At 48.9% G+C, this 16,110-nt stretch overlaps 1 protein-coding gene across 5 annotated transcripts in view; it reads left to right on the plus strand.

The window, feature by feature from the left end:
* TANGO2 (transport and golgi organization 2 homolog) overlaps nt 1-11,386 on the plus strand; it is a 40,322-nt gene extending 28,936 nt beyond the window's left edge. For all 5 annotated transcript variants that reach the window (XM_077160385.1, XM_077160384.1, XM_077160387.1 and 2 more), the window contains 3 exons: nt 8,426-8,579; nt 9,254-9,358; nt 11,147-11,386. In XM_077160385.1, coding sequence (XP_077016500.1) covers nt 8,426-8,579; nt 9,254-9,358; nt 11,147-11,267 — 380 coding nt within the window. In that variant the 3' untranslated portion in view covers nt 11,268-11,386. The remainder of the gene's footprint in view (nt 1-8,425; nt 8,580-9,253; nt 9,359-11,146) is intronic.
* The last annotated feature ends 4,724 nt before the right edge of the window (nt 11,387-16,110 follow it).

The following is a 16,110-nucleotide window of genomic DNA, read 5'->3' on the forward strand; positions in this document are numbered from 1 at the left end:
TGGTATATGTGTCTATTTCCCTTTTCAGTGTTTGCAGTGTATTCCTCACGTATTTTGGGGCATTCTGGTTCGGTGTGTAAATATTTATGATTGTTATGTCTTCTTGTTTAATTGTTCCTTTTATTAGTATATAGTGTCCTTCTTTGTCTCTTTTAACCGTTTTACATTTGAAGTCTAATTTGTTGGATATTAGTATAGCCACTCCTGCTCTTTTCTGGTTGTTATTTGCATGAAATATCTTTTCCCAACCTTTCACTTTCAACCTATGTTTATCTTTGGGTCTAAGATGTGTTTCCTGTAGACAGCATATGGAAGGATCCTGTTTTTTAATCCATTCTGCCAGTCTATGTCTTTTGATTGGGGAATTCAGTCCATTAACATTTAGTGTTATTACTGTATGGATACTATTTTCCTCTACCATTTTGCCTTTTGTATTATATATATCGTATCTGACTTTCCTTCTTTCTACACTCTTCTCCATACCTCTCTCTTCTGTCTTTTCGTATCTGACTCTAGTGCTCACTTTAGTATTTCTTGCAGAGCTGGTCTCTTGGTCACAAATTCTCTCAGTGACTTTTTGTCTGAGAATGTTTTAATTTCTCCCTCATTTTTGAAGGACAATTTTGCTGGATATAGGAGTCTTGGTTGGCAGTTTTTCTCTTTTAGTAATTTAAATATATCATCCCACTGTCTTCTAGCTTCCATGGTTTCTGCTGAGAAATCTACACATAGTCTTATTGGGTTTCCCTTGTATGTGATGGATTGTTTTTCTCTTGCTGTTTCAAGATCCTCTCTTTCTCTTTGACCTCTGACATTCTAACTAGTAAGTGTCTTAGAGAATGCCTATTTGGGTCTAATCTCTTTGGGGTGCGCTGCACTTCTTGGATCTGTAATTTTAGGTCTTTCATAGGAGTTGGGAAATTTTCAGTGATAATTTCTTCCATTAGTTTTTCTCCTCCTTTTCCCTTCACTTCTCCTTCTGGGATACCCACAACACATATATTTGTGCGGTTCATATTGTCCTTGAGTTCCCCGATCCACTGTTCAAATTTTTCCATTCTTTTCCCAATAGTTTCTGTTTCTTTTTGGAATTCAGTTGTTCCATCCTCCAAATCACTAATTCTATCTTCTGTCTCTTTAAATCTATCATTGTTGGTATCCATTGTTTTTTCCATCTTTTCTACTTTATCCTTCACTTCCATAAGCTCTGTGATTTGTTTTTTCAGTTTTTCTATTTCTTCTTTTTGTTCAGCCCATGTCTTCTTCATGTCCTCCCTCAATTTATCGATTTCGTTTTTGAAGAGGTTTTCCATTTCTGTTCATATATTCAGCATTAGTTGTCTCAGTTCCTGTATCTAATTTGAACTATTGGTTTGTTCCTTTGACTGGGCCATATTTTCAATTTTCCGAGCGTGATCCGTTATTTTCTGCTGGCGTCTGGGCATTTAGTCAGATTTCCCTGGGTGTTGGACCCAACAGGTTGAAAGATTTTTCTGTGAAATCTCTGGGTTCTGTTTTTCTTATCCTGCCTAGTAGGTGGCACTCATGGCACACGTTTGTCTGCGGGTCCCACCAGTAAAAGGTGCTGTGGGTCCTTTAACTTTGGAAAACTCTCGCCGTGGGGGAGGTTCGCCAGCCGAAGCGGCTTGGAAGAGTGCCAGCTGGCCCGGGGGTCCAAACGCGGGGAGGGTTGCCGGCCGCCGCAGCCCAGGAGAGTGCCTGTCCGAATTTCCTGGTCGGCCCGGGGCGCCAAGCGTGGCGGGAGGGCGCCAGCCACTGCTGCCCGGGAGAGTGCACCGTTCCCAGCCGGACCGGGGAGTCACGTGTTTGGAAGGGACCCCCCCGGTCACCGTTCTCCGTGGTCTGCGGATTTCCGATCCAATTCTCTCAGTTGGTCCGGGGGGCCTCGCGTGGTGGGGGCGCCAGCCACCACGGCTTCAGGGGACCGCCTGCCCAATTCTGCCAGTTGGCCCGGGAAGGAGGAAGGGAGGGACTCCAGCCGCTTGCCACCCCACCCGGGAAAGCCCGCGCCCCTCGGTGATCTCACCGGAGCTGTTTCTCCCAGACAGTCAGCCATTCCAGGATAGGGTACGCTGTCTTTTTTATCTCTGTCATGGCTCTGGGAGCTGTTCTGTATCATTTCTACTCTCCTAGTAGCTATTCTGGAGGAGGAAAGGTGAGGGTGGCAAGGCTGTCGAGGACAGTGGCGGAGGAGCCAATGAAGGCGGAAGAGGGCACGGTGGTGGTTGGAGAGCCGCTGCAGTAGGAGGAGAAAGGGAAGGATAAGATGGTGGATGGAGCACCGCCGGAGCAGAAGGGGAAAGAGAAGGGCAAGATGGCGGCGGGAGCACCGCCGGCGGAGAAAGAGGAAGAGGAGGGCTAGATGGCGGCGGGAGCGCCAGCGGAGAAAGAGGAAGAGGAGGGCTGGATGGCGGCGGGAGCACCGCCAGCGGAGAAAGAGGAAGAGGAGGGCTAGATGGCAGCGGGAGCACCGGCGGAGAAGGGGGAAGAGGAGGGATAGATGGCAGCAGGAGCGCCGGTGGAGTAAGAGGACGAGGAGGGCTGAATGGCGGCAGGAGCGCCGCCGGCGGAGAAAGAAGAAGAGGAGCTACCAATACTTTTTAATTATTAGCCTTCCAGCTTGTTTTTGACCAGTCTCCCTGTCCCACTTATGTCTGCGAGGCACTGAGCTATTTCTGAGCCCAGGTGGCCCCCATCTTTCTCACATCTCACTACTGGAGTGTGCCTGGCAGTACCTTGTCACCACAGAGTTGGGCCCAGTTTCCAGACATTTAGGTGGTCTTGCCCACCATCCCACGTTAGGACTGAAACAAAAACTAAAAGGTAAAGGACATCCAAAGGAGGCGGAGACCCCCTCAGATACCAAACACTGGGCCGAATGCTTTGGGTACACAGCTGGCAGACTGCCCTGAGTTCTCAGAACTTGAGAACCCAGCCAGTCCTGGAGGTGATTTTGTTGTGTTCAATTGTGGTTTGGGAGCAGCTCTTTGCAACAACATCCCATGGTTCCAACCCTGAAGCTGCCCTTCTCCTGATCTGTGTCATTTTGGTTTATTATTTTTTTTCTTTTAACATTTATTGTAGTAAAGCAGATATAACATAAAATTTGTCATTTTAACCCTTTTTAAAGTATATGATTCACTGCCATTGATTATGTTCACAACATTCTTTAACCATTACCACTATCTATTTCCAAAATTTTTCTATCACCCTGCACAGAAACTCATCACCCATTAAGCAATACCTCCCTGTTTCTCCTTCCCCTGACCCTTGGTAACCTCTAATCTGCTTTCTGTCTCTGTGAGTTTGCCTATTCTAGAAAATTCGTACTATATTTGTTCTCTTGTGTCTGGGCTTCTTTCACTCAACATCATGTCTTCAAGGTTCTTCCCAAGCTTTAGTAAGTAATAGTACTCCATTTCATGTTATGGCCAAATAATATTCCATCGTATGGCTAGACCATGTTTTGTTTATCCATTCATCTTTTGATGGACACTTGAACTATATCCACCTTTTGACTATTGTGAGTAATTCTGCTTTGAACATTGGTGTACAAATATGTGTTTAAGTCCTTGCTTTCAGTTTTGGGGAGCACATATCTAGGAGTGGAATTTCTGGGTCATGTGGTAACTACGTTTTCTGAAGCAATTGTACCATTTTACATTCCCACCAGCGATGCATGAGGGTTCCAATTTCTCCACATCCTCATCAACACTTGCTATTTTCCTTGCTTTTTATAATAGCCATCCTAGTGAGCATGAAGTGGTATCTCATTGTGGTTTTGATTTGCATTTCCCTATTGACTAATGATGTTGAGCATCTTTTCATATGTTAATGGAGTCGTTTGTAAATCTTCTTTAGAGAAATAGCTACTCAAGTCCTTTGCCCATTTTAAAAATTGGGTTATTTGCTCTGTAGTTGAATTGCAGGTATTCTTTGTATATTCTGGATATTAATCCCTTATCAGATATATGATTTGCAAATGTTTTTTCTCGCTGTGGGGGTTGTTTTTTCACTTTCTTGATGGTGTGCAATGAAGCATAAAAGTTTGAAATGTTGATAACACTTAATTTATCTATTTTTTCTTGGTTGCTCTTACTTTTGGTGTGATCCAGTGTCACAAGGTTTTTTCATGATTTCTTTAAGAGTTGCATAGTCAGCTCTTTAGGTCTTTGATCCATTTTGAGTTAATTTTTGCATGCAGTGTGAGATTGGGTTGTAACTTCATTTTTTCAGAAATGGAGATCCAGTTCTCCCAGTGCCATTTGTTTGAAGAGACTGTTCTTTCTCCCTTGAAAGTACTTGGTATCATTGTTGAAAAATTATTTGGCCAATGGATATATAGGTTTATTTTTGTTCTTTCAATTCTATTCCATTTCTGTGACCAGACTTTTCTTGGTTGTTGTAGCTTTGTTTTAAGCTTACTTAGATTACTTTGATTTACTCAGTTTGATTACTTTGATTTGTTTGATTTACTTAATTTGATTACTTGATTTGTGCTAATCGATTAGTAGCTTTGTACTGTTCAAAAACCCCTCCAACTTTTTTCTTCTTTTTCAAGATGGTTTTGGCTCTCCAGGCCTCCTGCATTTCCATATGAATTTGAGGCTCTGCTATACCATTTCTGAAAAAATGGTCATTGGAATTTTGATAGGTATAGTGTTGAATCTGTAGATTGCTCTGAAAAGTATCACCATCTTAATAACAGTACTGTCCTCCAATCAAGAATACATTGTGATGCCTTTCCACTTATTTATATATTCTTTGTTTTCAACAACATAGTGTAGTTTTTAGTATACCAATCTTGTACTCCTCGGTTAAATTTATTCCTAGGTATTTTATTCTTTTAGATGTTATTGTAAATAGGATTATTTTCTTAATTTGATTTGCAAATTTGTCACTGCTTGTATACAGAAACCCAGCTGATGTTTGCATGTTGGTCTTGTACCCTGCAATTTGGTTGAATTCGTTTATTAGCTCTAAGAATCATGTCGATGTTTCAGGACTTTCTATATATGGGATCATGTCATCTGCAAATAGTGAAAGTTTTACTTCTTCCTTTCCAATTTGGATGCCTTTTATTTCTTCTTCTTGCCCAGTTTCTCTGGCTGGAACTTTCGGTACAATGTGGAACCATTGTGGTGCCAGGGGGCATCCTCGCCTTGTGCCTGATCTTAGTGGGAAAGCTTTCAGTCTTTCTTCATTAAGTATGATGTAGGATGTGGGTTTTTCATATACTCCCTTTACCATGTTGAGGAAGTTCCCTTCTATTCCTAGCTTGCTGAGTGTTTTAATCATGAAAGGGTGTTGGACTTTGTCAAGTGCCTTTTCTGCATCTGTTAAAATGATTATGGGTTACTGCTCTTTCCTCCAGTCTATTAAGTGGTGTGTTGCATTGATTGATATTCCTATTTGGAACCTTGCATTCCTGGGATACGTCCCTCTTGGTCGTGGTGTATTTTTCATGTGCTCTTGAATTCAGTTTGCTAGTATTTTGCTGTGGATTTTTGCAACCATATTTATAAAGGATATTTGTCTTTGTCTTTTTTCTTGTGATTTCTGTGTCTGGCTTTGGCGTCAAGGTAATGCTGGCTTCATAGAATGAGTTAGGAAGTGTTCCCTCCTCTTCAATGTTTTCAATGAATTGGAAAAGGACTGGTGTTAATTCTTTGTTAAATGCTTGGCAAAACTCACCAGTGAAGCCATCCGGTCTTGGACTTTCAGCTTTTTATTACTGATCCAGTTTCTATACTTGTGATTAATCTAATGAGGCTTCCTATTTCTTAGAGAGTCAGTTTAGGCATTTTGTTTCCTGGAATCTATCCATTTCATCTGGGTTATTTAATTTGTTGGGATACAACTGTTTATAGTATTCTCATATTCCAACTTATTCCCATATGGTTGTGTATTAGTCAAGCTCTCTAGGGAATCAGAACCAACAGGAGATGTCTGCAAATATGTGATTTTATGAAAGTGTCTCATGCAATTGTGGGGATGCATGAGTCCAAATTCTGTAGGGCAGGCTCTGATGAAGGTCTCCCAGGAGAGCTGACTGGCTGAAATGGAGAGAAAGAGTCTCTCTTCTGACTTCTCCTGTAAAGCATTCAGCTGATTAGATTAAACATCACTAATTGCAGAGGACACTCCCCTTGTCCAGCTGCAGATGTAATCAGCCATGGATGCAATCAATGTGTTGATGATTTAATATACCAGCCTTCTGTTTTACAAACCAGCAACAAAATGTCCTTGCAGTCATGGTTAGGCCAGTGCTTGCCTGACCAGACACCTGGGCACTGTCACTGGCCAAGTTGACACGTGAACTTAACCATAACAGGTTGGTAGGAATATTCCCATTTTTATTTCTGATTTTAGTTATTTGTATCCCCTCTCCCTGTCAAAATCTGTCAATTTTGTTGATCTCAAAGAAGCAACTTTTGGTTTCATTGCTCTTTTGTTTTCTCTTCTCCATTTTTGATTTAAAATAACAGCAATATTATTGAGATTTAATTTACCTAAAAAAGTCACTCAAAGTACCTAATTCAATGGTTTGTTCAGACTTTTCCAACCATCACTGCTGTCGATTTCAGAACTTTTTCATCCTCTCAGAAATAACCACTTATCCATTAGCAATCTCTCTCCATTCTCCCCTCCCCACCAGCCTAAAGTGACTTCTGATTTACTTCGTCTCCAAAGATTTGCCTTTTCTGAACATTTCAAATAAATGGAGTCATGCAATGGATGATTCTTTGTGCCTGGCTTATCACTTAGCTTCATGTCTTCAAGGTTCATCCATTTCCTTTTAAGGCTGAATGATATCCCATTATATGGATAGACAATATCTTATTTTACTGTTCATCAGTTGATGGACATTTGGGTTTCCATTTTCTGGACTACTGTGAATAACCCTGCTTTGGACATTCTTGTACAAGTGTTGGTGTGGATGTGTTTTCCTTCTCTTGGGTATATGCCCAGGGGTGGAAGTAGGTCATGTGATGACTGTTTTACCATTTTGAGAAGCTGCCAGACTGTTTTCTAGAGTGGCTGCACCATTTTACATTCCCATTGGTGAGGACTCACAACCTCGCCAACACTTGCTATTTTCTGTTTTAATATCCATCCTAGTGGGTTTGAAGTGGTATCTTGTGGCTTTGATTTGCATTTCCCTTCTTGTTGTTGTTTGCTTGTTTGGGGGACATATGTGGACCAGGAATCAAAACCAGGTCTCCCACATGGCAGGGGAGACTTCTATTACTGAATTACCCTTGCAGCCCCCTGCCCCATATTCTGGATTTTTATCCTTATCAGATATACGGTTTCCAAATATTTTCTCTGCTCTGTGGGTTTTCTCTTCACTTTCTGGATAGTGTCTTTTTGTTTTCATTAATTTTACTTTCAGAGACTCCATATCCATTAATTAATTGATGGTGTACTTTGAAGCATACAGGTTTCTAATTTTGACCATGTGTAGTATACCTTTTTTCTTTGATTGCTAGGGCCTTTGGCACCCTATGTGAGAAGTCATAGTCTGACCTGCGGTCACAAGTTCTCTGATTTCTAAGAATTTTATAGTGAGGTCTTCATTTAGGTCTTTGATTCACTTTGAACTTTCATGTGCGGTGTGAGGCAGGGATCCAGTTCGTGCTTCCTTGAGTGTTGCTACCCAGCTGTCCAGCACCGCTGTGGAATGGCCTCTGTGGCTTCCCAGGGAAAGGAGCCTGTGGCACCCAGAGGGAGCCGGCTCAGGGTGGGGAGGGTCTGAGATCCCTGCCTGAAAGTCTAGCTGGCAGTGACTGCTTCCTGGTGCCCTCCTGGCTTCCTGCAGGACGCCTGGTGGCTGGCAGTGCTTTCTAAAGCAAACCCAGGCAGCCTTAGCCTCTGGAGAAGAAAGAGACCTGCCATCCTGAAACCTGACCTTTCCACTTTGTAGACAAAGACCACCCTTTTTTCTGTTTGTTTTGGTCGTGCCTCCTGTTACCTGGATCCATACGACATGTGTGGGGAACTTACCTGACAACCTAGCCGGGAGATCTGGCCTTCCAGTCTGGGCTGTGCTGCCTGCCCCTGCCAGGGAGCTGCCCCGACGTGGCTGGCTGCCCCGACGGCCGAGCTCGCTTGGGTGGGGGTCTCCGGGCCTTGTGCTGGGCGCCCCCCCCCACACCGTTAACTTGCAGGTGCACTGACAACTTGCTGTTCTTTTGCTAGAGAGCAGAGCGCTGGGTGCAAGCTCCTGCGGGCGGGGGTGGACCCCATATTTGGTTCCTTCTCAGTGCCCCCTTGGCTTTGCCTAGCCGAGTTTCCGTGGTTTTTGGCCCCATAAATCTGCCCAACAGGGGCGCGGGCGCAGGGACGCCTGGCGCCTGGGAGGAGGGGAGGGCTGGCCCCGCTGACCCTCCCCTCCGCGCAGGCACCTACGGGTTGAGCAACGCGCTGCTGGAGACGCCCTGGAAGAAGCTGTGCTTCGGCAAGCGGCTCTTCCTGGAGGCCGTGGAGCGCGGCCAAGCGCTGCCCAAGGACGCCCTAGTGGAGCAGCTGCTGGACGTGCTCAGCAACGACGAGGCGTGAGTGCGCGGTGGGGGGGTGGTCGGCGGTGTGCGTGTGGGTGGGGAGTGGACGCGCTGGGGGGGTCGGGGCAGGGGCCGGTGGGTGGAGCTTGCGCTCAGGCTGGGGTGTGGGCCGGGAGGGTGGGGTTTGGGGCTTGGTGGGGGGACCTGATGGGGCGGGGCTTGTGCTCAGCTGGGGCGTGGGCCAGGTGGGAGGGGCTTTGTGCGGGGAGGGATGGGGCTCAGGGGTGGGGTGTGGGCCAGGTGGGCCAGGTGGGGGTAGGTGGACTCAGGCTGGGGGTTGGGGGGAGGAGGGGAGGGGGACCTGTCCCCGATGGAGAGTGAAGGTGGTCCTGGCCTTGCTGATCCTGAGCACCTCGACCCCAGCAGAACTCTGGGGAACCTCGGAGCTGCTGGCCACCAGGTCCCTGGGCGGCTGTGATCCTGGGACTGTCACCTGTGCCTAGCGCACGCGGGCGGCCCCACGGGAGGCCACTCCGTCCGGCTCAGGCTGGGGGCTGGGGGTTGTAACTGGTGGGATGGACAGAGATTTGAGGCTGTGAGCAGAAAAGTGGACCAAGCAGCACATGGGGACCCCTTCCCCCCCTCCTCCCGAGGCTGGTGGCCCCTTGGGGACGCAGTGGCAGTGACAATGGCTGGCGCCCACAGTGACCATCCCTCTGTCCTTCCAGGCAGCTGCCAGACCCGGCCATAGTGGCGCAGGGCATGGAGTACATCCAACCCATTCTGAGCAAGTACGCGGCTGTGTGCGTGCGCTGCCCGACCTATGGCACCAGGTACGGGTGGGCCGGGGCTGGTGTCTCTGGCAGGGCCTGCGGGTGAAACTCCCAGCCCCAAGGAAGGACCCTGGGGGTGCCGTGGCCTGTGGCTGACCAGGCCTCTTTCTGTGTCCTCTTTAGAAGGGGCTGCCACTTCAGTTCAGGGGGCAGCGGGGTGAGCACTCAACAACTAACAGTCCTGCAGCAGCACCCACTGGCTCTGGGGTCTCAAGGTCCAGGCTTCCAGAGAGGGATTCCCTTGGGGGGGCTCCTGGGCTGCCCCTCCCCACACAGAGCCACCAGGAAGGGGCCAGAAGGGCATTAGAGACGCATGTCAACCAATACCTGTGGTATGGGAGTGGACGTGGGCCTGGAGGTCAAAGTGCAACCTTCCCCATCCCCTGCCTCTGTGGGCTGTCATGTCCTCCATGTGCAGAGGCTGGGATTGGGCTATCTCAGCCCAGGGAAGCTGTAGGACCCCGGGGAAACTGAGGCATGGAAAAGAAGCTCAGGAAAGGAGAAGTTGGATGTCCTGGGGGAGAGGGAGAGAGGCTGGAGAACCAGCCAGCTTGGCTGTTGGGGGGCTGGGAGGTATGAGGAGGTGGGGGCAGTTGAGTAACCCAGAGTGGGGGAGGGGTGGGGGGGGTGCTATGGCCGAGGGAAAGAGGCAGGTCCCTGTTGAGGGGCGGGCTCAGCCCTGGGAGTTTTCCTCGGCATGTGGACGGCAGACATGTCCATGCTTATGGCCCCCAGATGTGGCCCCCGGTCAGTGCCCTGACTCCTGCACCTCTTGTTCTGGCCCAGGAGTGGTGATGGCACTCGAGCAGTTGGCCCTGTGTGAAACACACACACGTGATGTGGGAAACACTTCCATGGCATGTTTCGGGAGTGGGTATGGGGTAGGGGGGGTAGGGAAATGCGGGGGTGCAGATGATAGGCGGGGAGCCCAGCCTGGAGGGAGCAAAGCCCCTGGAGAACCCTTGGGGTGGGGTCAGGGCACGGGGTGTAGTCCAAGGACCCATCACCCTCACCGCAGAGAAACTGCCCCACCCCACCCCTCGGCAGCCATGCCAAACCCCCAGCTGCCTTCCCCCTTCTCTCCTGTGCCCATGCACCCTGTCAGGCCACACTGTCCCAGCCTGTGTACCCCTCTGTCCCTGGCTACCCTTGGGAGATGCTGTGGAGGCCGTGGGAAGGGCAGACTGGCCATGACCAGGCCGTGAGCTCCTGTCAGGCCCTCTCTGCCAGCAGGGAGCACAGTACCGTCATGGGAGAGACAGGGAACTGGGCATGGGAGACAGATGTGTGGCACAGTCAGGGCTGCTGGGAGAGGACAGCCCAGCCAGGAGGGATGGGGAAACCCAGGTTCCCCCTTCTTGCACGGGCCTGGTCCCTGGATGTGCCCCGCTTGCTTGGGGGGACGTGGGGCCAGCACCGCTGGCCTGGGGGAGCTGGTTACATCAAGTGGCAATGATGAGGATGTTGTGGAGAAAGCCTGATCCCGACACGGTGGAGAACTTGGCCGGGCTGGGACTGGGAAACGGGGCAGCAGCCAGAGTGTCCAGGACTGCCCGGGGTCCAAGCAGAGAGGGGGTGGCAGGTGGCAGGACTGGGAGGTGGTGGTGGTGGGGTGTGTGAGCCAGGCCCAAGGGGTATTTGGAGCCCCTCCATGTCCCCAGGGCTGCGGCTAGCTTTGCCTCCATATCCTGCCTCACCTTGGGGCCACCTTGCCCGGCCCAGTGTTCCCAGCTCTGACCCTCAGCCAGGACTCACTGTGCCTACTCGCTGTCCTGTCCCCTCTTTCAGAACCAACACGGTCATCCTCGTGGACGCCGAGGGCCGGGTGACCTTCACAGAACGCAGCCTCCTGGACCAGGATACGGCCCACTGGGAGACACGCACCCACGAGTTCAGGCTGCAGAGCTGAGTGGCCGACCTTGCCCCTTCCCTGCCACCCACCGAGGGGCCCAGCACCCTGGTGGCCACACAGACAGCAGCCTTCCTGGCCATGCGTGTGCCCCAGGGCCCCGGCCCTCTGGCGCGTGTGCCTGCGTGTGCCCTCGTGTCCTGAATCCACCCATATGCCCAATGAAAGTGATGTGGGCGGCACCTGCATCTGGGGCGGGCACCCATGCACACTGGCACACGCTCATACACAGGCAGATGTGGCTCATACAAGTGCATATTCGTGCACACAGGCAGGCTCCTGCGTTCACCGCAGGGGCATGCGCACACACACATATACAAATATACACATGAATCACCCGTAACGGCCAGGCAGAGGTGTGCCTGCCACAGGGTCTGCTTTGGGCGAAAGGACAGAAGAGCAGGCCTTAGTTAAAAGTGGCCCCCCTCCCGGCCATGTGGCACGGAATGGGTCCTAGTACTGGGTGGGGAACAGGTGGGGGCCCCACTGTCACCACAGGAGCACCTGCCATCTACCTGGCAGGTCCACAGCCACGTTGTACAGGGAGGGGGATGTCCCGCGGGGTCCCATGTGCCCCAGCCTGGGAGCACACCAAGCCCCTGCCATTTCCTGGCCCCTTCTTGGGGCATCCAGCTTCATAGGAGCCCATGCCTGAATGTGAGTCATTGCTAATAAAACTCTCATCGAAGCCGTGACAGGCACGTGTTTCCAGGTCCTTCTCTTGGGTGACGGGTGATGCCTGGAGCCATTTTTGTGCCCGGGCTCAGTTCTCTCAAACCTGCCTTGTGGGCATAGACAGTACCAGGCTTTTCCACTTCTCCTCCTGCTGCATCCTGGGTGCCAGGATGGGAGCCTGAGGTTGGTCTGTCCACCTGTCCATCCATTCCCTGGCAGGGGCCAATGTGCGTGGACACAGATGGTGCTGGTTGCAAGACAAGTCATCCCAGCCAGAGGGGCCCCACACCAGGCCAAAAGGCCAGGCATGTGTCCAGCAGGCAGCAGGCACCTGCGGAATCTTCCAGAACCTCCTGTCCCCAGGGAGCAAGGACACGAGGGGAGGGGCAAACTTGCAGGCAACAGGGCAAGCCAGTGCTGGCCAAGTACAGGGCACCCACGTTTGCAGTGCTGAAACTTGGTGGCCCTCTTCTCCTATGGTGACCTGCCGGCCCGGCCTTGCACAGCACTGGGAGCCCAGGCAGGACGTGGACATGTACCTGGGCCTTGATGGCTCGCCGTGCCCAGCTGTGGTCTGTCCATCTAGGGGCTGTCTTGTCTCCCCATCTTCCCCCTCGCCAGCTCTCAGCGGCCTGGTGACTTCCAGCTTTCAGAGCCTGCCAAGTCCCTGGGTGTTCTAGTTTGCTAGCTGCCAGAATGCAGAATACCAGAAACGGAATTGTTTTTAAAAAAGGGAATTTAATAAGTTGCTAGTTTACAGTTCCAAGGCTGAGAAAATGTCCCTACTAAAACAAGTCTAGAGAAATGTCCAATCTAATGCATTCAGGTAAAGAAAGATACCTTGGTTCAAGAAGGCCGATGACGTTCAGGGTTTCTCTCTCAAGTGGAAGGGCACGTGGCGAACGCAGTCAGGGCTTCTCTTTCATCTGGAAGGGCACATGGCAAACACAGTGTCATCTGCTAACTTCTCCTGGCTTCCTGTTTCATGAAGCTCCCCAGGAGGCATTTTCCTTCTTCATCTCCAAAGGTCGCTGGCTGATGGGCTCTCTGCTTCTAGTGGCTATGTCATTCTCTGCTCTCTCTGAATCTCCTTCATTCTGAGAAATGTTTCCTCTGTTACAGGACTCCAGAAACTTCTCAAGACCCACCCACATGGGTGGAGACATGTCATCACCTAATCCAGCTTAACAACCACTCTTTTTTTTTGGTTCAAAAGTCTTTTATTTATATAGGATTTTCTGCTAACTACCGGCAAACTAAAAAACAACCACAACAGTATAAATCTGTCATTTTTCAAAATGCACTTCCAAAGGAAATCGGAGTGAAATAGCCTCATAATCAAAGTGTGCTGGTCTGCCCCCCCCCCCCTTCCCCCGGGCTGCGCACCTCTGCCTTCTCGCGGCTCCCAGCCTCACTTGATCGTTATTTAAGTAACGTGGGGAAGTGCGCTGTGTAGCTGGGTTTCACATGCACTTCTCCTCTTTTGAAGCATTTTATTTTCTCCATGGAAAGGCCTGCACAGAAAAGTCCTTGTGATGTTTTGTAGATAGGTAGCAGGTTCCTAGTGAGGCGTCTGCGCCTTACTGCACTCTGCCTGAGCCTGCTTGACCATCTGTTTTTATCGAGAGACAGTGAGCTCTGATTGTCTTTTTGTTGTTGTTGTTGCTTAATTTATTAAAAAAATTTAACAAACCAAACACCAACATATATAATCAGTAATTCACAATATTATCACTTAGTTGCATATTCATCATTTCTTAGAACATTTGCATCAATTCAGAAAAAGAAATAAAATGAAAACAGAAAAGAAAAAAAAGATTATACCTACCATACCCCTTACCCCTTGCTTTCATTGATCACTAGCGAATTTCAAACTAAATTTATTTTAACATTTGTTCCCCCTATTATTGACTTTTATTCCATGTTTTACTTGTCTGTTGAGAAGGTAGAAAAAAGGAGCATCAGGCACAAGGTTTTCACAATCACACAGTCACATTGTGAAAGCTATATCATTATACAATCATCCTCAAGAAACATGGCTACTAGAACACAGCTCTACATTTTCAGGCAGTTCCCTCCAGCCTCTCCATTACATCTTGAATAACGAGGTGATATCTACTTAATGCGTAAGAATAACCTCCAGGATAACCTCTCGACTCTGTTTGGAATCTCTCAGCCATTGCCACTTTGTCTCATTTCACTCTTCCCCCTTTTGGTCTAAAAGGTTTTCTCAATCCCTTGATGCTAAGTCTCAGCTCATTCTAGGGTTTTTCTCAATCCGTTGATGCTGAGTCTCAGCTCATTCTAGGATTTCTGTCCCACGTTGCCAGGAAGGTCCACACCCCTGGGAGTCATGTCCCACGTAGACAGGGGGAGAGTGGTGAAATTGGTTGTTGTGTTTAACAACCACTCTTGATTAAATCACATCTCCAGGGAGATGCTCTGAGTACAGTTTCAAACATACAGTATTGAATAGGGACTATTCTGCCTTTACAAAATGGGATTTAGATTAAAACATGGCTTTTCTAGGGGACATACATCCTTTCAAACCAGCACACTGGGCATGCGTCCTCTGCCCCCACCATCACATGGCTTTGCCTCTGCCCTCAGTGGATCATGTCCAGGTCCCAGTGCTGTACATAGCACCCACAAGCCCAAGCAGCCTCCCGTGGAGCTCCGCCATACCTGAGATGGTCTGTGTCCATCTACAAGCTGCCGGAATGTGATACACCAGAACTGGAATGGCTTTTACAAGGGGAGAATTTAATAAGTTACAAGTTTGCGGTTCTAAGCCTATAGAAATGTCCAAACTAAGGCATCCAGAGAAACATACCTTCACTCAAGGAAGGCTGATGGGTCTGGAACACCTCTCAGCTGGGAAGGCATGTGGCTGGCATCTGCTGGTCCCTTGCTCCTTGGGCTCTGTGGCTTTCAGCCTCCGTCCCTGTGGGGGCTCCTCACTTTGCTTCTCCAGGGCTGGCCTGCATCTCTTGGCTTTCCTTGGCTCCCTCCAGGTTCTGGCTTGCTTACCATCTCAGGGCAATGTGTGCTGGGCTCCAAATATCTCCAAACATCCGTGTCTCTATTCTCCAAGTATGAGCTCTGGGCTCTGAAGTTTCTGTCAGTTCTCTCTGTCATTTCTGAGAGGTTATTGTCATTTCTATCAGCTCTGACTCTCTCCAAAATGTTTCTTCTTTTAAAGTATTCCAGTAAAGTAATCAAGACCCACCTGGCACGGGTGGTCACATCTGGATCTAATCAAAGGTCACCTGCAATTGGCCACCCACACATCACCATGGAGATAATCTAATTAAAAGATTGTAACTTGCAGTATTTAATCAAAATTAAAGGAAAAGGCTCTGAGGAGCTGCTCCACAGAGAGGGGGTGGGGAGAAGGGCTGAGCCCAGGAGCCAGACCCTGTGGAGTGCAGTCAGGTGAACATGGGAAGGGAAGGAGGCCTGGGGAACTTCCTGGGAGGCTCTGACTCTATCTCCTCCGCTATCCCCCATTTTCAGCCTTTTTCATTCTGAGACAATTTCAACTTACGATAAAGTGAACAAAATTGAACAAAGAAATTTCTGAACCCTTTACTCACTTCTCCAAAGTATGACTCCTTGACCAAAATCCGGTAAAATGATCACATCCGGGAAATTAGCAGTAGCTAGTAACTAATCTACAGATCTGATCTGAATTTAACAAATTGCCCCACTAAGGTCCCTTTTCTTGCCCAGCTCCCACCTTGCATTTAATTGTCATAGCCCCTTTAATCTAACAACGGTTCCTCAGTCTTTCTTTGACTTGAATGGTCTTGACACTTTAGAAAAGCAGTGGCTGGTGATTTCATAGACTGTCCCTCAGTTTTGGGGTCGGACCTTTCCTCATGATTAGTTTCACTTTTGGCCATTTTTGGCCCAAAATACCCACAAGCGCTACTAGATCTTTTCACCGGGGCACGGTATCTTTCCACAATGCTGCCAACCCCGCCCCCTTCCCCCACATTTTTATCGAGGCATAACTCACACACACAATGCAGAGTACATGTTTAAAAGGCAAATTGGTAAATTCGCGGCTTCACACGCTTGGTTGGAGATTTTGATCATTTATTTGAGATGGTGTCCCCAGCCTTTTTTTTTTTTCTTTCTAGAATGACTATTTTCATTCTGCAAT

The sequence above is a fragment of the Tamandua tetradactyla genome, chromosome 5, assembly GCF_023851605.1.
Source record: "Tamandua tetradactyla isolate mTamTet1 chromosome 5, mTamTet1.pri, whole genome shotgun sequence".
In the NCBI taxonomy this organism is placed as follows: Eukaryota; Metazoa; Chordata; class Mammalia; order Pilosa; family Myrmecophagidae; genus Tamandua; species Tamandua tetradactyla.